We start from the raw sequence: 25,837 nt of genomic DNA on the forward strand, positions 1-25,837 counted from the left end.
AGATCTACAAACCAGAGTTATTCGGGTTCGGCTGTCTCGCAATGTCTCGGAGCTATCCAAATTTTGATAAGACCCATGTTCCTCGTAATACATATGCAGGTACAGATTGTTGATCGCACACGATATAAGCACCGAATGCTGTCACCCCGTGTATAGCGGGGGAAGTGGGTCCTCCCGATGCGGCTTGGCGTCTCAAACAAACAACGTCATCCATTTTCTCACTCGGCGCGCCACAATCCCGCACCTGGCCAGGCATAGCAATCTACCAGATTCGTACTCAACCCGCGAATATGGAAGCTTTGTCTGGAGAATTGGAGAAGCTGCGGCTGCACAGCAGTAGCCTCGGCGAAGATGGGATAGACTCCATAGCTGGCGAACAACGGCCACCGAAGCGACAACGCAAAACCAAAGATGTCATCAAAAAGGAACTAGAGCAAGAATTCCTGACACCCTCCAAGTCTTTCGACACGCAGTGGTTGAACCAGCTTCAGCAGCGCTGGGATGCACCCACCAATTACCGCAGCCTGTTCCAGATCGCCCCAACCCAGACCCGAACCATCATCCGCTTCACGCGCGAGGGGCTAGAGGGCCGTGTCACGGGATACAAAGAAGTCACAGTTCCAGCAAACTCGGCAACAGCCAAGAACTCGACGTCTCTTCTCAGGAAGCCTGCCAACAGAGCTGAATTCGTGCGTGGAGCAGCAGGCTTCTTTCCTTTCGCACCTGGCGGTCTTGATGGAGTGGAAGCGGTAGCTGCAATCGAAGATGAGGCAATTCAACAGCAAGAGGATGCGAATGGGAAACGGGTTGGTGGCCTTGACAGAGTCATCAACTTCAGTGCTGAAGGGGGCCTGTTGGAGGTACCGCCTGGGTTTACTCGTGGGCTCGACTTCCAGAAAAAGCCCACCACAGATGCCAAGGCTGCGCAAGAGGTCGAAGACACCTTAGCAGAGGCGGGTGCAGCCCCCAGAGATATGGATGCCGATGACGAAGAGACCACCGAGAAGGCCGGCGCGAACGGCCAAGAACCTGACGAAGACCAGCCTGGAGACGACGAGATTGACGCCTTGCTACCAGTAGAGTTCCCTGCGTTGGCTCCTCACGGCCCGCTTGCCATGAGTTCTGGAAGGAAAGGCGGAAGAGAGTGGGCTCATATGGTTGACATCGATCGCGACATCACCAACTTCAAGGAACTCGTGCCGGATATGGCGCGCGAGTGGCCCTTCGAGCTCGATACTTTCCAGAAAGAAGCGGTCTACCATCTTGAGAATGGCGATTCAGTGTTCGTAGCCGCACATACGTCCGCTGGCAAGACAGTGGTCGCAGAGTACGCGATCGCACTCGCTGCCAAGCACATGACCAAAGCTATTTACACATCTCCTATCAAAGCTTTGAGTAACCAGAAGTTCCGCGATTTCCGCCAAACATTCGACGATGTCGGCATTCTTACTGGAGATGTGCAGATCAGACCCGAAGCTAGCTGTCTCATCATGACCACCGAGATCCTCCGGAGTATGTTGTATCGGGGAGCGGATCTTATCCGAGATGTAGAGTTTGTCATATTTGACGAAGTACACTACGTCAATGATCTGGAGCGTGGCGTTGTCTGGGAGGAGGTCATCATCATGTTGCCAGAGCATGTGACTCTCATCCTACTATCCGCAACTGTCCCCAACACGTATGAGTTCGCGTCATGGGTTGGTCGCACAAAGAAGAAGGACATCTACGTCATCTCCACCCCAAAGCGTCCCATTCCTCTCGAACATTATCTTTGGGCTGGAAAAGACATCCACAAGATCGTTACAGCAGACAAGAAATTCATCGACAACGGCTGGAAAGCTGCAAACGATGTCTTGTCCGGGAAAGACAAGATCAAAGAAGCTCCTGCGAATGCAGCCCAAGCTGGTAGAGGCAGTGGTGGTCGCGGAGGACCGCCCGCCCGGGGAGGCCAGAATCAACGTGGAAGAGGTCAACAAGGTGGCGGGCGTGGTGCGCCTCGAGGCGGAGGACCACCGGCTGCAAGGGGTCGTGGCAACATCGCCAGAACCGGTCGTGGTGGAGGTCGAACAACAGCCGCGCAAGATCGGAATATCTGGGTCCACCTCATACAGCATCTTCGAAACAAAGACCTGTTGCCGGCTTGTATATTCGTCTTTTCCAAGAAGCGCTGCGAGGAGAATGCCGAGGCGCTTTCAAACATCGACTATTGCAACGCTGCTGAGAAGAGCGCGATACACATGACCATCGAGAAGTCGCTGGCTAGACTGAGCAAGGAAGACCGTGACCTTCCTCAGATCAAGCGCCTAAGAGAGTTGCTCAGCCGAGGCATTGCTGTCCATCACGGTGGAATGTTACCCATCGTCAAAGAGGTTGTAGAGATTCTGTTTGCAAAGACACTTGTCAAGGTTCTCTTTGCCACGGAGACTTTCGCGATGGGTCTCAATTTACCCACTAGAACCGTAGTGTTCTCTGGTTTCCGCAAACACGACGGACGAGAGTTCCGCGACTTGCTCCCTGGCGAATACACTCAGATGGCTGGTCGCGCAGGACGAAGAGGACTCGACACAGTCGGCACTGTAATCATATGTGCGCCCGGAGCCGACGAGGCACCACCGGCAGCCAGACTCCGTCAGATGATGTTGGGTGAGCCTACTAAGCTCAGATCACAGTTTCGTCTGACGTATAACATGATGCTCAACCTTTTGCGTGTAGAGGCTTTGAAGATCGAAGAGATGATCAAGCGAAGTTTCAGCGAGAATGCCACCCAAGCGCTGCTACCTGAACATCAAGGCAAGGTCAAAGTCTCGGAGGCTGAGCTGGAGAAGATCAAGCGCGAGCCTTGTGATACCTGCGACATCGACCTAGAGGCCTGCCATCAGTCTTGTGAAGACTACAAGAGACTCACTAACGAGATGCACCTGAGTCTACTCATTAACCCTATTGGACGACGGGCTTTGGCGAAGAATAGATTGATTGTCTATAAGAGGGTGCGTCGCTAATTACCGCTCCTAGAGTGACTTATTGCTAACTTGACCAGGACAATAAACGCACCGCGGGTATGCTAATGCAAGATGGTACTAGCAAAGGCAACGAGCCCACGGTCAAAGTCTTAGAGGTGGCGCAGCACCAAGATCGCAAGCCTGACGACCTCTTGCCATATGTCGGTCCTTTTGCAAAGTGGTTCCGCAAGTTACCGAACAACCCCAAGGATCTGATCCTAAAGGCAGCCTACGTGCCCCTGAACGATATCGAATGCTTTACCAAGACCATCATCGATGTGCCCGAATCCATTCAGAACCTGGGTCGGAAGGTATCCAAGGGTAAGTGGGTGCGCTACGGTTTGAATCCGGCGCTAACAGATATGCCAGATACCTTGAAGTTGGCCCAAGATCAGTTCCTGCCCTTGTGTGGATCTTGGGACTATGAAGACTGGGATGAATACGACTACAGCAAGATCAAGAGCCTCAAGTTCCGCGAACTGGCGGAAGCCCGCATGAAGGAGGGTCAGAATGCGGTTAGCAAAGAATGCCTGAAGTGTCCAAACTTCTTGAAACACGTACGTGTTCGTGGCTGGCTGTGTCCTCAACCCAAGCTAACCATCGTAGTTTGCTCAAGAGCATGATCAGTGGCTTATCAAAGAGAACATCCTTGCCCTCCGCCAGCTCATGTCAGATCAGAATTTACAGCTACTCCCTGACTATGAACAGCGCATACACGTACTCAAGGATCTCGGCTTTATTGATGAAGGTTCTCGCGTGGAGCTGAAGGGCAAGGTAGCTTGCGAGGTATGCCTGTCTCTCTCAACCAGGCCTATCCGTTCACTGACAGCTTTCAGATCCACTCGGCCGACGAGCTGGTCCTTACCGAACTCGTTTTGGAGAACGTCCTCGCCGAGTACGAACCGGAAGAAATTGTCGCACTACTCTCGGCCTTTGTCTTCCAAGAGAAGACCGACGTAGAGCCTACGCTAACAGCAAATCTGGAACGCGGTGTCGCCAAGATCGTTGAGATCTCTGAGAAGGTCAACAAGATCCAAACTCTGCATCAGGTCATCCTCTCCGCAGATGACTCGAACGACTTTGTCAGCAAACCCCGCTTCGGCATGGTCGAAGTCGTGTATGAGTGGGCGAGGGGTATGTCATTCAATCGCATAACGGACCTGACAGATGTCATGGAAGGCACTATTGTCCGCGTCATCACCCGGCTAGACGAGACGTGCCGGGAGGTCAAGAACGCGGCTCGGATTATCGGCGACCCGACTTTGTTCCAAAAAATGGGGACGTGTCAGGAACTCATCAAACGGTATGTGCTCCTCCCATTTAGTTTCTCCTCATGTCCCGTATCCGCGCCGGCGGGTTGAGCCCTGGGTGTTTGGAACGCGTTGGCCCGTTGTTTGGGTCTGTTATGTGCTGGGGTGCATTATGTGTGTGAAATGGGTAAACTGACAAGTGTTTGAAACAGGGACATTTGCAACTGTGCAAGCTTGTACCTGTAAATGGGGCACAAGTATTGTTCCAGAACCGCGACACAGGCGTATCCTGGTCTTTGGGTGTTCCAGGTGGGGTTATGTGTTTCAGGTCCTAGTTTAGTTCTCTGACGGGACGGATGTGGGGCCTTGTAGACATTTTTTTTGTCCCGTTTGTTGTGATGATGCGCGAGTCACGCCATCTGGACATTGGGATCGACCGGCTTTCGCTTATCGGTTTCACATTCCGTCTTTTAGTCGGATCCGACGTTGGGCGTGGCATAAGCATTAGGAAATTGGGCACCTGCATTATCGTTATCGCATCCGGATGCATGTGGGGTAAGCAATCGTGGAATGTGTTACCGTATGTAGCGGTCTTATTGTCGTAGAGCAGTGTCCTATTTGATGACTACATGTGTGTGTAGGTTCCCTTGGAAGCAATTAACAGACGGTGACTGCGAGTGTCAAAGCTGTCTTGTCTTTCAGTATTACTTGTCCTTATTTACCACGCATACCATTAGTATTTCTCCAGAATCATCCCGATCATACTCTTTGTGACTGCTGTTCTTCAAAGCTATTGAATTATCTTAAGAGAAGAGTGTTAAACGATACAGATTATTAGACTAATTAGTTATTATCGCTGTTCTCAACAGTATCCGTATCATCGTCATCCCCATCGTCGTCATCCCCATCATCGTCATCCCAATCATCGTCATCCCAATCATCGTCATCCCAATCATCGTTCTCATCATCGTCCTCATCATCAGTATAGTAGTACCCTGTTCTCTTACTTTTTCTCTTGATAATTCCACCAATATTAACCTTCCATCTGTCCTCGTATGCCTCGAGAAGCAAACTAGCATGTCCTTCATCGACGGCATCTGCGATATCATTTCCATGAGGTCTAAGTGCCTCACACCATTCATCACAACAACTGCTAAGCTGAGCCTCTACAAAAGCCCCAGTGCGTGATACGTTGCACGCGATCAAGGCACTAAGGAAGTCTGCATCCGTCCGGAAATGGGCATTCGGGTTTGTTTGAACCGTTCGACCAAGTCGAAGAAACATGAAATACGTTATAGCATTTCGCCCTCCGGTATATGTTTTCTCGTTATCCGCTCCAGCAGTAAACAACAGCGAGAGTAGTTGTTGCGGTGGAACGTACTCCCAAATCCGGTTGTGCATCGTATTATCGCCATTGAGCCATTCAGCCGACAATCCATTTAGCAGATCAGGTCTTTCCTTTTGTAGCGTCTCAATGCAGGTGACGAACAGTGGCCATGCTTTACCCCAGTCTCTTCGAGCATATGCCTGAATAGATAGTGTGAGGGCAACATTGGCAAACGTGGTAGCAGAAAATCCTACTTCTTCACTGATGTGTTCTATCAGTTCTCGCATTTTTGGATTGTGTGTGACTTGGTGTTCTGAAAAGAGCAGAAAATTGTTCAAGAAAATTTTCGACTTGTTGGGGTCAAGAGCATGGATGATTTGGCTCGTACGAATGCCATGAGTATAGAGATAGACAAGTGCATCGACCCGGACCTCCCTTATAGCAGTCTAGCATCCAAATTGTTAGCATAATGCCCCGAATTCGCTGCTCGCTACGGGGAGAATGACGGAGTTACATACGTTGAAATAGTAGTTGGAGCCTTGTTCGTCCACATGGAAAGGTGAGATCGTCCCATTACGATAAGCAAAGTCAATCTCGGCAATGGTTCCACGCCTAAAAAGTTGCCAATATACATCGTACACACCTTCAACCCTGTTGAACACGCTGAGTTGTGTTTGCACCTTTGGCTGAGATGTCCCATCTGAAACGCGGCGGAATCGTGCGTTTACAGCAAATGTCGAGCGATTTTGAGTGATCATACAGGACAGACCAACTTCCGTCCCGGTCTGATCATGGCCCCCAGCCGATTGTGCAGGTGGTAAAGAGATATAGACATCTCCAGAAGGTGTGTTCGTTGACCACATCTGATTCGATGAAGTTACGTGTGAGCGCGGCATGACAGCCGTCCGATTGGCGTGGAGGCTTTCCTCCTGATGGCCTGAGTAAGGTCTTTGGAGTTGCTGTTCGACACTCATCTTCGAGCTACTGCTATTTGATTCTAATGGATAACACCATTCATCAATTGATGTCGCTGTTGATTCTGGAAAGCGAGTCGCGCTTTCTTGCGCTGCTGAAGCAATAAGTCGCCGAAACTCCATCTGAAGCCAGTGCACATGGTCCACTGAAATTTCTTGACCGTGGTCAACGATTAGACTTTCAAGTGCAACGTCCAAGTCACTCTGGAGGGGCAATAGATACGCCATAATCATATCGCGATGCTCTCCAAAGAAGAGAATGTTACGATGATACTGGATAGGCTGCGCAGCACGAATTCCGAGTGATTTTCTTAGTTGCATGATCTCGGACGTAAGTATAGAAATTGACTCCTTGGTATCTTCGTGTTGGCGTGTAGCAGTCTGAGTGGAGAGTGCTACTCTCTTGTCAACAGTCAAATTATGGCGGGAATTTTGCTTAGCTAGACGTCTCAACTCCTTTTGGCGAGCGATGACTTCGAGGCTTGCGGAAGATAGCCTAGACAAGAGTTTCCGATTAGCGTCCGCGTTTTGCTTGCTCTGCGAGCTATGTTGAGCTTTGAGCGTGGACACGATCTTTCGCTCCTGGTTGGTATGCATTGCGAGAATGCTTTGATGATGTGCATCGAGCTTTTGCTTGATCTCCTGAGTCTGAGTGTCCACTTTGGTGCATAAAGTCGTTGAGAGGCTGGTTATACTTTGAACAGTCTCCACTTGTCCACGTGCAGACAGTTCACTGTGGCAATCAGAGTCAGCACAGTCCATGCCCTGTAGTAGTGGATTCGCAACGCGTGTTCCAGACATACTTGCATGCCAGTGTCAAAGCACCAGAAAGAAGTAGCTTGTTCGATTCCAGGTTTCTGATCGCTTTGTCTACTTTGGCATCGTTGAGAACGTATTTGACTCGACTCCATGTCTTGCTTCCCCTGAACTTTGCGGTCGTACCCTTGAGACTTTGCAGCTCACGATTGAGAGCTTTGATAGCGGATTCCAGAGACAGTACAGTTTCAGCCTTAGGTAGTGAAGAGTGACCAGTGTCAAGACTTTTGAGACATGCCTTAGCAGCCTGAGATAATTGTACTGTGTCGTTGATGCTGTTCAATAGCTTTTCAATGTTACTTGGTGCGTCTTTCACCTCAGAAAGGAAGGCAAAGATTTCGCGACCAGTTCGTAACACGACGTCGACGACTCCAACAACGGCAAACGCACCAGCCGCTGTCTCGAACGCCCCGGACATGGTGCAATTTGTGGACACCACGTAACACACTTGAACCGCATGCAAGCAGAGAAAGAATTCAGAGGTAGCAGGAATTTATCAAAAGACAAGATCAAATTTCCAGTCGATAAAGGAGAGCTTTTGGTTTGGGAAGCACAGCCTTACTGCACTGCCCCGCTACTACACTGCCCCACTACTACACTGCCTCGCTACTACAAAATCACCGCCACCACCACTACTCCTACTACTACTGCTAGTATACTACTCTACTACTGCGTTACTCTATTGAAGCTCGAGAGTATAACAAGTAACTCCAGGCTTCTATCGTAGAAAGCTTCGGTTCATTCAGCCTTGTCGCAGCCTTGCAAGGCCACGATGCTGCAACTTATCGCTGCATTGCTCAGCCTTACACGCCACGTTCAGACTCATGAAGGCGCTCTCGAATACACGATTCGGCTGAATGTTCGCTTCTTTGGACTGAATCTAAGTGTGGACGATATTTTACAGATGTCGGAGCTAAAACCTACAGTAACGAGAAGCATGGACAGTAACGCGGACGATATTACTGCTGTTGTGGATTATGGCAACCCAAAGGCATGATGCCTCGTTGTTCTCTGGAGAGACAAATCGGCAAGAACGTGGGCAGCGTGTAGCCATGCCTTCGTCGTCTTCCTACCGCGGAAGTCTAAGAAACCACGGTACTATAACCGGGGAGCTCAATGCTATTTTAAATTTATGCACCGAACATCTCAGCGTATCTGCTGCAAGCAAGTTATTGTGTGCCATCATCTCCATCGCTATCGTTGTACTACTAGTAAGCGGACTCGACGCCTTCAAACCAGGGCTGGTCTAATGCCTGGCAAGCTGTGAGTCTCCGTGAGGGGTCCAGATTGTTCAATCCTTGGATCAAGTCTTTGAATACCAAGTCGATACCTGCCCACTCTGAGAACGGCACATATGGGATATAATCTGCTGCTCGCTCTTCCCAAAGCATTGCAAGAATCTCACAGTTCGCTTCCTCATCACCAACATGCTTCATGAGCCCATTCAACCCGTCCTTGTCTACAAAATATGAGATCTGGCGCTGCAGGCGAATGAATGCAGGTAGTGCGCCTTTCGATACGTGTAGTCTGAAATCATCATCACGTCCTAGTATAACGCACCCGAGAACAGCGTAGATGCACTTGGTATATTAGTAATGAAGAAAATTTTCCTCAGATCAAAGCACTTACGACCAGTCCGAATGAGTATAAATCAGAAGGTTTGTTGAGCTCTCCCTTGAAGTGACCTTCAGGGCAGCGCCAGTCATCATTCCCAGCTAGCATACCCTTAATACACCTAGGCTTCGGGAGATGGGCTGCATTCTCAAGATCAGAGATCTGTACCTGTTCGACCACAACGTCTTGGTCAACATTACGGTGATTAACCAGAATGTTGTCAGGTTTGACATCTAAAGAAGATTAGTCGTTTTTATTGACTGTATGAAGAGCCGAATCATTGGACTCACCTGGATGAACAATGTCGCGGTCGTACATATCTGCGATGCCCCGCAAAGTAGCTTTAAGAATCTCCTTCCGAGCTCGCATTGGGATCTGACGCCGAACCAGACTTGAAAAGTCATCATCCAGGTATTCATACACGAATATGCACTGATCTGGGATGGTGTCCACTGGTAGTCGTATGCGGAGTGTTTGAGCAAGTTTTGGTCGGATATTCTCGTTAAATGCTGAGAATATGTTCGGAGGTATGTCTTTCAATACAAATTCATCACTTGCAGATCTGCAGGATTGTTAGTTGTGTCTGGAGGCATACAATATGGGAGGTTGGCCGAACGACGCTAACCAAACACGACCCAGGTGCGGTCTTTCCTGGATCAACCTCTTGAAGGAATAATAACGTCCGGTTGAGCCAAAGAGGTTGAGCGATCTCGGTGCCGCCATTCTGATGCTCAACCGGAACTTGCTTTTCTTAACGCTGGTGACTGAGGGGATGATCGTTGAAAAGTACCTAGTGGCTTGGCGGAATCCAACAACACGTATAGAAAACAACAGATGTACAAAACCAACGCATACGACCATAGGACACTGGGAGTTAGATCACTCGTCCGAGTCGCCATCTGCCACGGTACTGTTTGTGGAAGTATTACTCTTGTTTACCGTGGACAGTTTCCTGTCCTTCCCACGCTAAGCCATAATTCATCTAGTGCGACATCGCCAATAACAGGCCTCTAACACATAGCCTCCTCCACATCGTCGCTGTTCCGTGTGTCTTGCCACTTTTTAGTCCCTCTTCCGTGATGTACACACGTCCAAACCTACACATACCTAAACTATACACATCCACGCTTACACAACAAGTTGCAATAGACAGAAGAATATAATAAACAATAATAACTTATAACAGCTCGCACAAGAGCCTAAGGACTAGCAAGTGATATTAGAGAAAATCAAGTCTCCCTTGATTCTAGTAAGCTTTATACAGTATAAATATTTAATAAGCCTTAGATGAAGGGTGTACTTGCCTCCCTGCTTTTCAAAGAAGGTCTCAATATGGCTCAGAAAATTGCTCCCATCGTTTGTTATGGCTTTGCTGTTGTTGAGTTGCTCTGTTAGCACGGCACAGGGCCGGGACTAGGCCCTTGATGATGCAGGGCTGCGGGATACACATGTCGCGTTGTGGTTCGTGGGTTGTAGTGTGAATGAATAACGACATGAGCGCATGGCTCTAGACCATGCACCTCCGCTCTTCTCATAGCCAAAGTGCGGCTCATTAATAGGATTCACCTCAACAACGACGTACCACGGTCTAAAGGGGAGTCATATCTCGAACCACAGTAAAGTCGGCTCTTCCGGTCATCTAATCCAGCATTGAGAATACAAACACGGGATCAATTCGCTATGACAAGTGTATGCAAGCTAGCAAGGTCCATGCACCCACTGCACCTGACAAATTTGGAGATTACCCATTCAAGCAACCAGCGAGGACCTGACCCAACTTCTAACCATGGCCGCAACACCTAAATATAGCTCGTCAGTCATCTCATGGACGAGCGTACCAAGGCTCTCACGCGGCCCCCCTCAACCCCTCAATGGTACCGCAACTCTGGGACTGCATAGCCCAGTAACCACTCACTTCAACCATGGTACTAGCAGTGATGACCACCAAACCATTGTCCCAACAATCCAAAGATTGAATCGCCCTGCAGTTTTTCTTTGTCAGCCATAAAGACTGAGCAGAGCGCGGTGGAAAGACTAGAAAAGACCCGACCCCCTTCAGTGCCTCTCTATATGCACATATATCTTCATAAATGGTATCCCTCTTGTCGAGGGACTCCTGTCGGAAGGATGACAATTTTCTTCACTGAGGTTGAGCAGGGGGTCCCTACCTTGCCTCAGAACATCCCTTACACCAGGCATACCGCAATCCTGATAGTCGAACCACAGTCATTGTCACCGTTCTGGAGACAGGCCGTAGGTTGAGTATTTGAGAACGCTGTCTACCCTTGTGTATGGGATGTTTCGAGGAAGGAAGGAGTATGGATCGAGACAAGGACCGGTGATGACATGATGCCTACATTTCTGGGTTAGATTTCATCTTTCGCTACGGAAGAGCGAGTCATACCTGGAAGTATTCGGCACTAGCTGAGGTCCACAGTGGTCGTTGAGTCCATGGCCGATGAGAAAGTGTGGTGGAAGTTGGGCGCGCAGTGACAGAAGTGGACGAGAATAATGAGGATAGCGATGATTAAGAAGGCAATCTGCAGTAAAGATCAGATGGCTTCAGGCACCGATGTGAGCAAGTCGTGCAGTAGAAGAGTGTGTAGTAGAAGAGCGTTAGAAAGATTTGGCGGGAGCGCGAGCTACTTGCAAATAAAGGGGGGGCTGCCTTCCTTTTCTATCCTAATCTCATAACAACGGAAGAGCGTACGAGACAAATTATGAAGCAGGAGGCGAGGTGATTAACGCGGGAGGAAGAAAGCGTTATCGTGTAGCAGCAGCCACAGAGACTAAGCAGGTGCAGAGTTCCGTGAACCAGAAAAAATGACAACTTTGATGCTTTATTACAACATGAAAAGACCGTTACAGAGATAGCTACGGATCTAACATTTCGTAGTATGCTAAGCAATTCTAGAATGCTCACACGTTACACTCTCAAGGTCGGCAACACTCAAATTTTCGTCTGCTTCTTGTTCGATAATCAACCCGTTTTGCAATAGATTGTTCTCATCTGCTATACCGTGACACGCAAAGTGAGCAACTGTGCAGGATGTTAATGCATACAACACTCGCTTCTTTGTTGGCTGCTCGAGGCAGACAGTGGATGCCCAAAACATGGCATGTGTCACAATTGCCTCCACTTCTTAAGCGAAAGCCAAAGGCGTATGTCGAGGGCTTGTTGGCATGGACACCACAACAACATTTGCTTTCTCATCATGTATCGCAAATTGAGGTTTTCGACAAAGCGAGTCTAGCGCCATAAGACTTGGAGAACACGAAGAGACAACATGACTGATAGTGTTATCAGTCAGTTGACCCGGGAGTGTGTGGTCCTGCAGCGTGGAGCGGCAGCAATGATGCAATGCCACTGACAACCCACCTTACGCGAGGTAATGGTTTGGGCCTGGGGTCGTGCCTTAGGAGTCTTAATGCTTGCAAGGCTGGCTGGATTGCGTGATTCCAGAGGTTCAGCAGCGCTGAATGCAACTTAGGACTATGGTTCTTGATCTTGTCGACGTCAGCGTCAGCGTCATCCTCTTTATTCAGGCATAGAGAGGCATCTCTGCGGCGCCTGTTACTATTGAAGACCAAAATCTTTACATTTTTCACAACGTTTCGTCCTTGTTTATAGAGTAGCGGATGTGAAAACCAGTACATACGACCATAGGACACTGAAAATTAGGCTTCCCGTCCGCTCAGCCATATACAAGCAGTGTACCGGCGGATTAGTAGTCAGGTGGGTGACCACTAGCGAATCCCCGCTCTTGTATGTATTTTTATTTTTGCACATTTCATCAGCACCAGGCGTGGCTCTTAGTGCTAGTAACCGGAAACTCGACTCGAATCGGGTTGATGAAGGAAGCTAACAACTTCCACGTACGCGTAAGCGCCGAGTTCTCTTATTCGAGAACCAGTTCATTTAAATTGATGAGAAGTGTAGAGTTTTCCTGCCTTTTTCTTCTTCAAAACATGTCTTCAATGCTACTGTGTCGTCTGCCTGCATCAAACAACACGCCGAGTGCTGGCATAAGAGACGTCCTCTTCTTCCCCATAGGCTGCCATGACCAAGATGAATGATAGGAGTTCTTCTCCCCCTGCTCACCTAGAAGACTCGACGGACTACACTCATGCTGTATCTCTGTACCAAGATTGGCTATCAGGGACGTATGCAACCGCATTGTGGCTGCGTGTTACGAGCGATGTGTACCACCGGAATTTGGGAAGCGACGTCCTCTCAAGTTACCCGTCTTTAGGAGGCTGCTCTTGACGTATGAATAGCATGGTTTGCAAGCTTGCAAACTGCACTTTCTCTGGGTATGTTGTATACATCTGCGGCGAAAGAAGGAAGCGGGACGCGCCCGGCCGTGCCATCCCACATGTGGGGCGGACTCGCCTGGTCAGACATCGCAGGGCTGGAGGGCTGGTCAGCCGCAATACAATAAACTCAATGCATACAAGGAAGCTTGCAATAAAATATGTTCACGAAGGCTTGCAGACGGCTTGTTTGGGGTGGCTTGCAGAGCACGCGTCTTCACGACCGGTGCACTCACATCGCGCGCTCATTCGTTCTCTACCCCGCACAAATTAGAATGTGTAGCTCCGGACCACGAACTACAACACCATTGCGTTGAGTGCTGAGCGAGATATGGGCCGGTGAACGCCTCGATATGCGGCGACAGACACGATGGCTTTCTGAGCGAAGCTAAGCCCAAATTTAGGCACTCGCATCTCAGAGTTCGCGGTTCGCTGTTCATGCTCGTGACGCAAGGTGAGGCCGACGTCATTGATCGTCGATATGGATGCGAGTAGACTGTCCTTCCCCTTAGACATGACTAGAGCTAACAGCTATAACATCTCTTCACATTCGCTTAGTTCTTTATCGACTGAGGCCCACTATGGACTCTATGTTCTCGTCTAATATTCGCGAACACGGGAGCATACCGTGGGACGACAACTATATGAAAATTGGCTCCGGCTACGATCTCCACAAACAGCAACTGCTGCGCTCGCCTTTTTGGCCATGTCATCCCTCCTCTGAACTTCCAAGTACGGACCTGCACACTCTGGAGATCAGCAGCAAGATATTGCGCGATGAGGAAACTTTACTCCAATACATGACCTCTGACACACGGGCACTTGCATCGGTCTTTACTGTCTTCAATCTTAAAGCCTCCCTTGAGGCACTCAAGACCGCTCAATGTAGCAAGACGTCCATGATAGTGATCAAGCGTTGCACTATTACGCTGCCTGCTGAGCATTATGAGCGTTTGCTTGAGCTCTCTGACGAAGCAGAGTCCTGTTTTGGGCGGCTGAATTGGTACGGGGAGGACAACGCACGAACCTTCAAGACAAGGTACGGCCAGTACTACATCACTGGAAGAACTCGTCAATCCACATTCTTTGCCGTAAGTACCTACTCGGCCGATACAAAGCAGGAACTCGACCGGTTTGCCAGTACGCTTTCGGTAGACTTCAACGGAAAAGCGGTGTCCGTCGAAGCTGCATCTTCCTTCGAGATGGGTTCCTCCAATATGTCCGGTAGTATCAGGGAAACGCATGAAGTCGTCGTCGTTGGATGCAGTTCGCGGAACCTGCAACATCGGCTCCACACAATCGATATTCAGAAAGCTTGGGTCGACTTCCTTGAGCACTACACGCCTATACCAGTCCTGGCGCATATAACGCACTATGCCAATATTGACATCAGAATCAAGCATCCGGAAGGGTCGCTGTCTATCACAGAAGACTTTCGGAATGCAGCTGAGCTTGCCCAGCTTCTCCAGGTTGCCGCTCGATCCAATCGTCTGGTCGGCGCTCGAGCCCTAGAGATATCCGTCCAATCGACGATTTTGAAGTTGGCTGATATACACGTATACGCCGAAGATGATGACAAGGCCCTTCAACAATGCGTGGCGACTCTAAAGAACGTCCGAGAAGACCTAAGGGGAGTGTGGGATCGACGTCGAAAGCTGGCAAAGATGATGACTGAAACAGAAGGCCAAACCGAGAAGTGGAAGTTGTAAGCAAACGTCTCTCTTATCAAATGGCTGACGTGAGACTGATTGACTTGCAGAAACAAATGGGTGAAAGCCCACAGCACCCCACAATGGAAGATCGGAATCTGCCCTGATGATGTGCACGAAAGTCTCTGTAATGAAGTTATAGAGTATCGAGAGGACTGGGACCCTGAGAGTAAACGTGATGGTATGCCTGTGTGTCTAAAGAATGAGGTGTCCATGTGCCTCCCTGGACGCCGAATTGTTGGAGCACAGGTTGAGAGTGGTTGGCAAGATGATACCAATGGGTGGTGGCGAAGGACATATGGGTCTTTGGGAGAAGATACGCTTGCTATTGGTTTCGAGACTCAACACTTCCGCGGTGGTAGCTGGGCTTTGATTGTATGGGCGGTTGACAATAATATATACACGGAAGCCTGATAGTATCTTTGACTGGGTCACGAAATCGCGCTAGGGACAACTTGAGGTTGATGCGCCTTTGTGTCGCCTAGCTAGCATTGTAGGCTAAATATCTCGCAATTTGCGCGTATACAAGGTTTTCTGGTTCTAGCGATTCTGTACCTGCAATTATGTCCTTAACTGGATTCATGGTGATGGAGTTACGAGGCGTTGAAGTTTTGGTGTTGCAAAGGCGGAATGAGTTTTATCAATCAGCCTTGCTCCGCCACAACCTGGCTGCGCCTCCCACCAACATGATCCAACCGTAATCCGTCCCAATCTCCCACCTCTCGCACCGTTTCTCTTCTACAATACATTCTCCTACGCAACATGGTGTAATTTGGCCACTGATAGCCCCAGCAATCTCGTTAGCTACCACTGCTATTCTCGAAGGACATACGGACGAAGACAGCCAAACGCTACCAATCATCCAGCCTGATATGAGTGAAAGCTAGAACCCGTCAACAACGCCCTGAATCGAGAAAATGAGAAGATTCTCATATGAGCCTCTCCAATCCAACCGAGCCATTAGACTGGTCAAGTTCCTACCCGGTCCCATTCCAATCTGCAAGATAGTCACAGTCGAGGTAGAGAAAGCCCCGCCATATGTGGCGCTGTCGTACACATGGGGATGCAAGAATCTATCAAGAGTTATCCTTGCGAATGGCGCCGAGATTCATATTACTGCAAACTTAGCCGAGGCTATTGATGCCATTTTCATCTTCGCAAGAGAAAGAAACATGATGTTCTGGGCAGACTCGATATGTATCAACCAGGCAGACGTTCATGAGCGCAGCAGCCAAGTCCGACTCATGAATACAATATACCGTTCAGCGGAAATGGTTGCGATTTGGCTTGGCCCAGCTGCACATGATAGCGATCTAGCGTTCGATACAATGAAGAAATGGAAGGTGAGATTTGATGAACTAAAAGAACAATTCGATGCATCCGAGGAGTTAGCAGTTACGAGTATCTCTTCTGACGACCCTTTCTTCTTTGGTCCTTGCGGCTCGCAAGAACAGAGGGCGCTGGAAGCATTACGAATGATATGTCTTCGGCCTTGGTGGAGAAGAGCATGGATAGTTCAAGAGGGGACCATTGCCAACCCTGCGCGTACGATCCTATTTTGCGGGAGCCGTAGGATTGACTGGACCTATATACGAGCAGCCCTTCAGATCACCCATCACACCACGCATTACCAAAGCTCCGGTATGAGTGTTCATTTCGACGAAGGCTCGGCTATCCGGCTTGACGATTTCCGGAAAGACAGGGAAGATGGTGCAAACATCTCGCTGTTACGCGTCCTGAACCTTATCCGAGCATACGAATGTGAAGATCCTCGCGACAAGCTATACTCAGTCCTAGGAATGGCCATGGACGTGTACGGGGACGATATAGTTCCGGATTATACAAAACCTTCCTCGGCGGTCTACAGTGACATCGTCCGTTTCTACATCTCGAAGTCGACCGATCATTCTCTGGATGTCCTCGGTGAGGTATGGAGATCAGCACCAGGCACAGCCTTTGCGCACCAACACGACATGACATTACCGTCCTGGACACCGGATTGGACGTTCCGAACATCCCTGTTTCCTTTTGAGAAGGTTCTAAACTCAGATGAGTACAGAGAAAGTAAGAGTGCCTACAATGCTAGCGGGACGAGTAATGGACACTGCTACGTTGACGGCTCGCATTTATGTCTTCAAGGATCAGTACTTGACCGCATAACCCGAGTATCGAGTATATGCGAGTGGAGTCTAGTCGATAGAGGGCTCGACATGGAGCGATCATGGATACCAGAAAACGCAGGCAAACTGTACTTCACCGGAGAGACGTTGATGGAAGCGTTCAATCACACTATCGTAGCTGATATCGGACGAAGAAACCCTCTAAGCGATTCTGACTTATCGCGGGGATTTGCCATAGATTGGGACTTAGTTGGGCAGGACAGAGAATATTTGACTGCTGAAGAACGTCGGAGGCAGAGCTGGATGCTTGTCGATACAAAGATGGCAACGTTCGGGAGAAGGCTGTTCGAAACTAGTCGAGGCTTTATTGGACTGGGACCGGCAGCCGCTCAAATAGATGACGAAATCTGTCTTCTTCTAGGAGGAAAGGTTTGCTATGTGTTGAGAACCCGTAAGGATGGCCATCATGAGTTTATTGGCGAGTGTTATGTGCACGGCATGATGGATGGTCAGGCGTGTGAAGACGAATCATTCTCAATCAGAGATATAGTACTCCTGTGATACAGGGTCTAAATGTCGCTCATCTGAGTAGATAAGTTTGGTGTTGAAGAAGATGTTGCGAATCTAACCACGCAATCCACAAAGTTATTCGCGATTCAAGAACGATGAATGTATCGTAACACACTTTATTTCTTTCTGAGTTCAGACACGAGCGCTTCATTTCAATCCTAAATCTCCAGCTCCATATCAAATATAGATACTAAGCCGAGATACTTCACTTCAAGTATAGGATCATTGCACATCAATGCCATACACCCAAGCAAAGCAGCGAATAGAAATATGCATGCCACACTGGCATCGATATCATGGTATCTTGATCATAGCATCCCCCTCCTACTACTACTACACGAACACACCAAAAAGAAGAACTTTGCAGGCAAACTACATGTACAAATTACGCCTTTTGAAATGCAACCCAGCGAGCGCAATGTAATCCACCACAAACGTCAAGAACCCCACCTACGCTTTAAACCACGACTTGGTCATCATCATCGTCGTCGTCCTCAAAGTCCTCGGGTACTTCTTCAGGAACCAGCACATTCTCCGGCCTATCATCATCATCGTCGTCATCGTGGTCCTCACCCTTGACGCCACCATTCACACCCGCCTCCCCCATAGTAATCTCCCTACTCGGCATCTGCCCGCCATTCGCCTTGATAGCCTCCACCTTTGCCTTTGTCATCTCATACACATACTTGCCCAGATGCTCTACATCTTCCATAACAGCAGCACCTTGCACCTCTTCTTCTCCTTCTGCTTGTTCTGTAACCGACCGCCTCGTCTCACCAAACATCTCGTCCGTGACCAAGGTGAGTTTATCCGGGCGCTGGAGTAAGACGTCAAACGCCGGTTTGAGTTCGAAAACGCTTTCAAAGACGGAGCGACGACCGAGGACGTACAGACCGAGTCTTGCACGCGACAAGGCGACGGTGAGGCGTCGGATGTCTCTCAAGTAGCCAATGGCGCGCGTTCGTACAAGTGACAAAATGATATCTGCAAACACACATCATGTTAGCGGTCTGTCCATCTCTCTTCTAGAATATAAAATAGCGACTTACAATCGTTCTGTTCACCCTGATACTTATCCACGGTACTAACATGCTTCGGCCGCCCAAAAAGCGGGTTGTTCTTACACTTGTGTCCCAAAACATCATTAATCAACGACCTCTGACCAGCATACGTGGTGAGAATGCTAATCTTGTGTGCAGGATAACCCAGTAAACGCATATACATGAACAGCGCAACCGCATACTCGGCCTCGCCCAGATTAATCATCCAGTGCGGCGTCGGCTGGTCTTCCCCTTTGCCCTTGTAGTCGCCCACATCGATGAACTGGAATTCGTGCTTGAACCCGGGATTCGCTGTTTGGAACTCTGGGTTTGAAAGGAGGGAAGGCAGGTTGGAGAGGGCGGGGTATCGCCACTTGTACAGTTCCGCAATGGAAGGGCGGGCACGACCTTGCTGGTCGAGCATAATAGTCGGCACACCCAGTCTAACCAGTCTTTGGAACAAACTCTGTTCAAGATTTGCGTACTGTCGGAAAGCGAGGTTCTGTATCACCGGGCTGTTCTGCAGGTGATCACCTACAAGAACAATGCGCTGAAGCGGCAACTCTCTCTCACCGTCCTCCTGTTCCCGCGGATTTTGCAACGCGAGCGGGATGAAGTTTTCTATCTCGGTAATCTGAGCAGCTTCTTCCATGATGACGTTGTCGTAGTGGAAACCCAAGTTGGCAATCTCCTGTCGGCGCATCGCGGCATGGGTTGATGTCATGGCGATGATGCGAGCCTCTTTTATGAGCAGGTAGTTTGCTTTATCGCGTGGGTTTCGCAGAATCTCAAACGGACGGATGTCTTCCAGCTCGGCAAAGACCTTCTCGATGTGGCGGTAACATCCCTGTGCAATCTCAAGAATCTCTTCGCGGTCTGCGGCCTGGGGGAAAAGAGGTTGTGGTGCGTTGGAGAAGTAGTCCTTGAATGGGAACTCGGTGACAATCTGCTCGACGCTTACGTCCTCGGAAGTGATGGAGTCCCAGTACTGCGTCCACGCTGGCTTCACATACACAAGGTTGAAGTAGTCTGCTGTTTCGCATGAGCTGCTATGCGCACCAGGCGCACCAAAGTTCTTCGCTAGGCGATCAACTTCAGAGAGGTAGTATTGTCCCCTCTCGAGGAACGACTCCACACGTCCGTGCTTGCTGTAGCTCACATCGGTTTCCAAGTCTTCTTCGCCATGACCCAGCCGCAACAGATGTCTTTCATCAATGTCCAGCGCCACAATCTTCTGGAACAGCTGGTTCAGCGCCTGATTGCTATGCGCAACGAGCAAAGTCCGCTGGTCCGGAAAATTGTGATATATATTGGATATAATCTGGGTCGCAACGTCCGTCTTGCCGGTACCAGGTGGTCCGAGCACGACCGTAAGACCAGGCTGCGTTCCCGAAGTGATGGCTTCAATTTGTTTTGGCGTGAACCTGACCGCATTCGTCTTCGGTGTGTCGGCGGGGTAAGGCCCCATGTTCGGTGGTTTGTACGAGGATACATGAAGCGATTCATGCAGAGGTTGTGCTACCTCAACCTGATTGCGACGCCGCTTTTTGGACGCTTTAGGGGGTGCGAGTTTTGGTTCGGATGCAGCAGCGTATTCCACGACGTATGGAGGCCCAAAGGATGTCTGTGCTTCTTCGTGGGGTTCGATGGATTTGCCGGGCATGGACTCGATTAGGTGCTGCCAGTCCAGAAAGGTGTCGCGGAAATCTATCTTGTTCAGTCGATTCGGAAGGCGCTTGTAGGTTGCTGATGCAGGATCACCATATCCTAGAAACACCTCTTGAAGCCAAGATGGTGCTGGGATGTCCGAGAGCGTCAGGCGCTTGATAGACTCCAGGATAGGCAGGAAGTTGTTCTCCCGTCCTTTCCGACGGACGATGAGGTTGATGTGTTCGTAAACGTTAGGCCTTCCTTCGGCAGTCTGGTCCATGTCGGTCTTGTATTGCTTGGCGTCGATATTGACGAGGAGTCGTCGTTGGCGTACACGAGGTCCAAACCCATTGTCGTGGGCTGATTCGCGAAGAGGCCGTCCTTTGTCATCCAGAACGTGAACCACCTGGGCGCATCTCATCCGGTGGAGGCCGAGCTGCTCCCCAGTAGTGATGTCCTCGCGGTGACCGTTGCGCATGGGTACGTCATCTTTACCCTCGACAGCAAGCAGGAAGACGACATCATCTGGCCTGAGCTGTTCCCAGTCCCTTCGTACTGGGTATTGAAGGCGGCTGACATCCAGTATAATCTCAGCACGAACGTATGCGGGGTGCTCCTCGCCGACCTTGGACGGTGCAACATCGACGATGGCGGGCTTCATTATGGGCAGTGACATCTTGGACACACCGCCAAACTTGGTGTTGACGCCTCTGCCCTTGGGCTTTACGCGTTTGACTACGTCCTCCATGTCCTTTCGGATACCATAGAATGATTCCGCGCGGTACAGAATGAAGGATCTCCACAAAAAGTCACCCATGGTCAGGTACTGGAGGTTCAGCTTAGGTATAGCGAGCGGTCTTGATCCGTCGTAAGACTCGTTTCGCAGGAATGTGGTTTCGTAGAGAACCTTCTCAGTTGGCAATACTGGCATCTCGCGAACGTTGTCCTTGAAGGTAGGGCGCTGCTCGACAAGCGCGATCAGGGTCTCCATGTAGAAAGCTCGATCCCGCACCAGGTAAGTGGTAGTGGAGTATTCTGTCCGTAGGCCCATGAGAGAGCAAAGCTCGACGAGCTCACTATCGCTCAGTGTGCGCAGATGGCCGTCCAGCTCCTCCCGATTCCCAATGCTACTGTAGTTTGCCAGAGCCATTAGCTGAAGCTTCTCCTGGAAGGCAGCATAACCCGTCCGCTGCAACTTTGCCAGAGTGTCGTAATGCTGTTGATCGTACTCGAGCTTGAACAGTTGCCTCCCTGTTTGGTCCTCGATGGGGAAGTTGGTAAAGTGGCACAGCAAGTCGAACAGGTCCCGGAAAAGGCCATTGTCCTCGTCTGTGTACATTGGCGACAATCGGATAGCTGGCAGCATATTCAAGTCCTGAAGCAGCGTATTGACATATCTCCTCGTTGGCAGCTGGCTCTGCAGGTCTACCAGAAGCTCCATGAAGCGCTCGCAGTAGGTCATGTTATCCCTAGCCTCGTCCCTGCTGGTGGTGTTGTACAGCCGGTCGATGAAGTCGAGCAAAAGTGTATATATCCATGACCGCTCGAATCGGAGCCTGGCCTGTAGCGCTTCATCGCCAGCATCGAACCGCTTGGACGCAGCTCTCCATGCCTTGCGCAACATGCTGTGTTCCTCGAAATACTGTTCGCGCACGGCGTCGGAGTGGAGGTTTTGCCATATCGATATGCCAACGAGAGGGGCGCACTCTTTTCGCACAAGACCGCTGTCCAACGACTGGAAGGCGCCGATGACAAAGGATATGAGCTGTGTCCGGATCTTGCTTGGCTGCGACGGGTCTACGGTCATGGACAGTATGCGGCGGAAAAAGGAGGAGAACTCGGCGGGCTTGCTAGCAAAGTGGTCTGCGGCCATTAGCATGTGTTGTCGATAACCTGGAATCGCATGCACTCACCCCAGGATGTCAGATTCTCCCTCCTCTTCACATTGACCATGAGCGCCACCAGCAGGACATGATAGTTGGATGCCTCGTCAGTAAAGCCAGGCCACAGATATCTCTCCAGCAGCTGCAGGTTCTCCAGAATCAAGAGCGACGAATATGCAAAGTCGACATTCTCCAGCTCGTCCCACAGCTCTTTCTTGACCACTTCGGGTCGCACTTTGGGTGTCTTCTTGGCGGACAGCCAGTTCTTCCTCGCCACCTGCGCGAAATGGTTCTCCCCGTGCAAGTCGGCGACAGTAGGGCGGGCGTGTACGCTTGACGAATCGGTGGGCGCATCGGACGCGCCGTTGGCCATGGTCAAGCCGGTTGGCTTGACGTCCTCCATATCGTCAACTTTCATAGCCATGTTCGCGGTCGGGATGGTTGTAGTGCGCACGTAAAGGAGCCGGCGCGCATTGTTGTCGCAAAAGACAAGTTCCGAGAATGGGTGTTGCGGGTGTGACGCGCCAAGGAAATAAAAGTAGTTGCAATGGCGTCGCGCCGAAGCTCAGAGCCACACTAAGGGCCAAAGCCCGCATGCGGCACTTGCCGCCCGCCTGTCGGAACCTCACTTCGCGAACAACAAGATACTCGGCAGTAGAGACGACCCAAGTCAACACCAACATGTCTTCGCAGGACGCCTACGTCAGGCACCAGGCTGTTGTGCCGGACAAGATCCCCACGGGAGAGTATCCTGTGAGTCAATTGCGCTCCCACGCCCTCTGCAATTGACGGCAGTAGCTAACCCATGGCAGCTCATCGACAATGACCCGTACGCCCCCTCTACCATATCCAACGCACGCGCATACTGACCCTAGATGAAGACACTTTAAACGAGTCATGCGGTATACCCGCCCTTCGGACTGGGCTTACGGTGCCGCGCTCGGAGCCCTGAGTCCTGGACTGATGCTTTACTGGGAGAGGGTCTCACCCTCCATGGTCGGCAAGGGCGGTTTCGCTCCCATCATGCGACTGAGCGGTGCCGTCGGTGTCACCGGCGCCTTTCTTTTCGCCTACTCGAGGTCATGCAGTACGTCCACCACTTCCCCACCCAGTTCAAATCACACGTGCCCTTTCCATACTGTGCGCAGAATCGGATACTAACACGTACATTAGTGCGTTTCTACGGCGCCCGCGAGAACCGCCGCGAAGTCGAAATGGACATGCGGGAAATGGTCGACAAAGTCAAGAAGGGCGAGCCTCTGTACGGAACTACTGAGATGACCGAGTACATGCAGGGTGTTGCGCACAGGAACTCGCGTTACGCGGCTACATTTGCTCATGTCCTCACGTGGCCAAACTTTGTCAACCACCCTTACCACGGTGTGGACACGGCCAAGTACTATCGCCAAGCCGAGTTGGAGCTGGAACAGGAAAGGGCTGCGAGGGGTTCGTAGGGGAACGGTCAATGTGGTATCCAGAGTGTATATAAGTTCTGATGAACCAGACATCACGTTTTTGCACACCACTACCAGCTCCTGAAAACATGTCCTGTGTACAGTATTTCTACCTTGTCAAGTTTTTTTTTCTTCCTTTTTCACATCTAATTCACAGCCAACCCCTTCAACACGTCTTCGCTGCCGAACTCTAGCATCTTAAACTTGCTTATCCAATCGTCCCTGTTGACATACCCTCCACAAATCCTCCGCTTCCCTGTAAAGCTACTCCGCCCATGCAACACCCTCCAGTTATCGAAGATAAGTACCCTCCCTGGGACAAGCTGTTCCCAATACTCATTCTCCTTTTTCTTGAGTATGGCGTCGAATTTTCGGGCTGCATCGTACCACGTCTCGACTTCTTCGATGGGCAGCTCGATGGAGGCTCTATCGGAAGAATTCCACCGAACGCGGAGGAGGTCACCGGTAGCGGTGTCGTGTTCTAGGACGGGGAAACCGCGGTAGGGCTGTATACTTATACCCTCGTTTCCACTTGCGTGTGCATGAACATTCACCGTGGACAAGATTTCGTATGCTTTCCGATCTGTTTGTCTCAGCTCCTCTGCGGCTTTGAATCCGTCGACGAGCAAGCTCGCGCCGCCTTCGCCGTCGGTGTGCGAGAGCAAGTGGAAGGCTTGCAGACCCGCGGGGTCGGAGAAGTAGGTCGTGTCTGTGTGAGCTTCGAGAGCGATGTTGGTGTATGCTGTGTCGTTTGATGCTAGATCCGCAGTAAAGTCGTAGAAGCCCCCATAATGCGTTTCACGAATGAAAGAAATCCTCTCCAGTAACATCTTTGTGAACAAAGGATTTTCAGAAGGTGTTCCGTCGACGTAGCAAAATCCATGTGTGCGGATCTTCCTCAGAAGTTTTTTGGGATCGCGGCTCATCACGTGGTGGTATGCCTGTGTTGGGGGGTTGGAGGCGATTCTTGAATCCCATAGGTTGAGTTCGACAAGTCCTTGGCGCTGAATGGCTTTGAAGTCCTCAGTAGTGGTGGTTTGAGCCAGGAAAGAGCGCAGGTATCTGCTCTCGTGGCCGTCACTCCACTCAATCTTGAATGTGGGATCTTCTCCTTCACCCTCGATCCAGTGTGATTTGATCGAGATATCCTTGGGTATAGAGAACGTGTCAATCAGTCGCTGCTTGGTAGTGTCGTGCATGCAACTTCCGCATTGGCAATTATCCCGCAACCAAATATTCGGTATTAGTCGCGAGTCGACATAGAGCTTGTCCTCACGGAACTCTGTCCGAGGGATGTTCACTCGCCCGCCTGGAGGCGTGAAGGGATGATCTCGCACTCTGTACATGCCTCTCAAGAGTCTCTTGAGAAAGCGTTGGTGACCGTAAATCTTGTTGAGCTCATAGGCTAGCAGTTTAGTGAATGTGCTCAATTCCTTGGCTTTGTTCATGTTCTCTACACCAAGGTATTCGTCGAGACGGTCTGTTCTGGGCTTGAGTGCTTCGACTTTTTCTTGCTGGGGAGTTTTGGTTTCCGCAACATCTTGGGTGCGCTGCTTTTGGGCTGTGGAACTGGCAGATGCGGTTTGTGCGTCAACTTGAGTGTTCTGCTCTTTCCCTACAGTCGCGCCAGTACTGGATGACGAACTCAGACGGATTGAAGTCTAGTCGTCTGATTAGCGTTGTAGAAGACTTCGAACACGCGCTGAAACCGACCTTTTTGTATAATGGATGAAGCGCAGTACGCCGGGCGACATTCGGAACATGAGCGCACCGGAGTGCTCTTGCCGAGAACATGACATTCAGTTCTTGGGTATTAACAAGGCGAGATGAGACTTGTGGTGCACAAGAATTGCGCTAGGATGCAGCAGTACTAAGTGCAAGTAGAGCTTGGAGACTTGTGTGTACTGGCGAAGAAGCTCGGAGGTCGGGTGGTTGCGAAGTAGCATTAGCACGGGTATGCTCTTCAACCACCTAACGTGACCTCGGCCATATCTTGGAGCTACAAGTCGGATACGAAGAATCTCGTTCAGCCACATTGTTGAAGCTATGCTGGATTTGTGCTAGTCCCAATGTCCTCGCACCTCATACCAGAGGAAAACCGAATAGGTAGAGATAAT

At 50.3% G+C, this 25,837-nt stretch overlaps 8 protein-coding genes across 8 annotated transcripts; 4 read left to right on the forward strand and 4 right to left on the reverse strand.

The window, feature by feature from the left end:
• The first annotated feature begins 54 nt into the window (after window positions 1-54).
• CC77DRAFT_392504 (antiviral helicase) lies at window positions 55-4,538 on the forward strand. The gene is made up of 6 exons (XM_018531505.1): window positions 55-2,987; window positions 3,038-3,320; window positions 3,369-3,556; window positions 3,606-3,785; window positions 3,836-4,302; window positions 4,462-4,538. The coding sequence occupies exons 1-6, from the start codon at window positions 291-293 to the stop codon at window positions 4,493-4,495; spliced, it is 3,849 nt and encodes a 1,282-aa protein (XP_018381632.1). The 5' UTR covers window positions 55-290; the 3' UTR covers window positions 4,496-4,538.
• A 1,499-nt stretch (window positions 4,539-6,037) lies between these two features.
• On the reverse strand, window positions 6,038-7,784 carry CC77DRAFT_944731 (hypothetical protein; the record flags this gene model as incomplete). The annotated part of the gene is made up of 3 exons (XM_018534980.1): window positions 6,038-6,898; window positions 6,962-7,283; window positions 7,354-7,784. The coding sequence occupies 3 exons, from the start codon at window positions 7,782-7,784 to the stop codon at window positions 6,038-6,040; spliced, it is 1,614 nt and encodes a 537-aa protein (XP_018381633.1).
• A 790-nt stretch (window positions 7,785-8,574) lies between these two features.
• Window positions 8,575-9,703, reverse strand: CC77DRAFT_944943 (kinase-like protein; the record flags this gene model as incomplete). The annotated part of the gene is made up of 4 exons (XM_018534996.1): window positions 8,575-8,946; window positions 8,996-9,213; window positions 9,271-9,542; window positions 9,597-9,703. The coding sequence occupies 4 exons, from the start codon at window positions 9,701-9,703 to the stop codon at window positions 8,575-8,577; spliced, it is 969 nt and encodes a 322-aa protein (XP_018381634.1).
• Window positions 9,704-13,722: 4,019 nt separating this feature from the next.
• On the forward strand, window positions 13,723-15,527 carry CC77DRAFT_1024113 (hypothetical protein). The gene is made up of 3 exons (XM_018525807.1): window positions 13,723-13,781; window positions 13,835-14,999; window positions 15,054-15,527. Exons 2-3 carry the CDS (start codon window positions 13,876-13,878, stop codon window positions 15,415-15,417), a joined length of 1,488 nt encoding a protein of 495 aa, XP_018381635.1. The 5' UTR covers window positions 13,723-13,781; window positions 13,835-13,875; the 3' UTR covers window positions 15,418-15,527.
• A 204-nt stretch (window positions 15,528-15,731) lies between these two features.
• Window positions 15,732-17,850, forward strand: CC77DRAFT_1053425 (HET-domain-containing protein). The gene has a single exon (XM_018527749.1). The coding sequence runs from the start codon at window positions 15,921-15,923 to the stop codon at window positions 17,682-17,684; it is 1,764 nt and encodes a 587-aa protein (XP_018381636.1). The 5' UTR covers window positions 15,732-15,920; the 3' UTR covers window positions 17,685-17,850.
• A 115-nt stretch (window positions 17,851-17,965) lies between these two features.
• On the reverse strand, window positions 17,966-22,903 carry CC77DRAFT_997461 (hypothetical protein). Its single transcript, XM_018536515.1, has 3 exons — window positions 22,297-22,903; window positions 18,743-22,246; window positions 17,966-18,677 (listed from the first exon to the last, which is right to left on the reverse strand). The coding sequence occupies exons 1-3, from the start codon at window positions 22,688-22,690 to the stop codon at window positions 18,151-18,153; spliced, it is 4,425 nt and encodes a 1,474-aa protein (XP_018381637.1). The 5' UTR covers window positions 22,691-22,903; the 3' UTR covers window positions 17,966-18,150.
• Window positions 22,899-23,875, forward strand: CC77DRAFT_1024115 (hypothetical protein). The gene is made up of 4 exons (XM_018525808.1): window positions 22,899-23,019; window positions 23,079-23,095; window positions 23,148-23,353; window positions 23,440-23,875. The coding sequence occupies exons 1-4, from the start codon at window positions 22,948-22,950 to the stop codon at window positions 23,718-23,720; spliced, it is 576 nt and encodes a 191-aa protein (XP_018381638.1). The 5' UTR covers window positions 22,899-22,947; the 3' UTR covers window positions 23,721-23,875.
• Window positions 23,589-25,168, reverse strand: CC77DRAFT_1078322 (Trimethyllysine dioxygenase; the record flags this gene model as incomplete). The annotated part of the gene is made up of 2 exons (XM_018529278.1): window positions 23,589-24,985; window positions 25,058-25,168. The coding sequence occupies 2 exons, from the start codon at window positions 25,166-25,168 to the stop codon at window positions 23,867-23,869; spliced, it is 1,230 nt and encodes a 409-aa protein (XP_018381639.1). The 3' UTR covers window positions 23,589-23,866.
• Between the last annotated feature and the right edge of the window lie 669 nt (window positions 25,169-25,837).

The sequence above is a fragment of the Alternaria alternata genome (assembly GCF_001642055.1).
Source record: "Alternaria alternata strain SRC1lrK2f unplaced genomic scaffold CC77scaffold_22, whole genome shotgun sequence".
Lineage (NCBI taxonomy): Eukaryota > Fungi > Ascomycota > Dothideomycetes > Pleosporales > Pleosporaceae > Alternaria > Alternaria alternata.

Coding starts and splice junctions, on each gene's coding strand:
- CC77DRAFT_1024113 (XM_018525807.1), top strand. CDS start 13,876: ATGGACTCTATGTTCTCGTCTAATATTCGCGAACACGGGAGCATACCG. Junction 15,000..15,053: donor CAAACCGAGAAGTGGAAGTT/GTAAGCAAACGT, acceptor ATTGACTTGCAG/AAACAAATGGGTGAAAGCCC.
- CC77DRAFT_1024115 (XM_018525808.1), top strand. CDS start 22,948: ATGTCTTCGCAGGACGCCTACGTCAGGCACCAGGCTGTTGTGCCGGAC. Junction 23,354..23,439: donor CGCCTACTCGAGGTCATGCA/GTACGTCCACCA, acceptor CACGTACATTAG/TGCGTTTCTACGGCGCCCGC.
- CC77DRAFT_1053425 (XM_018527749.1), top strand. CDS start 15,921: ATGAGAAGATTCTCATATGAGCCTCTCCAATCCAACCGAGCCATTAGA.
- CC77DRAFT_997461 (XM_018536515.1), bottom strand. CDS start 22,690: ATGGCTATGAAAGTTGACGATATGGAGGACGTCAAGCCAACCGGCTTG. Junction 22,247..22,296: donor GGAGAATCTGACATCCTGGG/GTGAGTGCATGC, acceptor TAATGGCCGCAG/ACCACTTTGCTAGCAAGCCC. Junction 18,678..18,742: donor TCAGGGTGAACAGAACGATT/GTAAGTCGCTAT, acceptor GTGTGTTTGCAG/ATATCATTTTGTCACTTGTA.
- CC77DRAFT_392504 (XM_018531505.1), top strand. CDS start 291: ATGGAAGCTTTGTCTGGAGAATTGGAGAAGCTGCGGCTGCACAGCAGT. Junction 2,988..3,037: donor GATTGATTGTCTATAAGAGG/GTGCGTCGCTAA, acceptor TAACTTGACCAG/GACAATAAACGCACCGCGGG. Junction 3,321..3,368: donor GGGTCGGAAGGTATCCAAGG/GTAAGTGGGTGC, acceptor CAGATATGCCAG/ATACCTTGAAGTTGGCCCAA.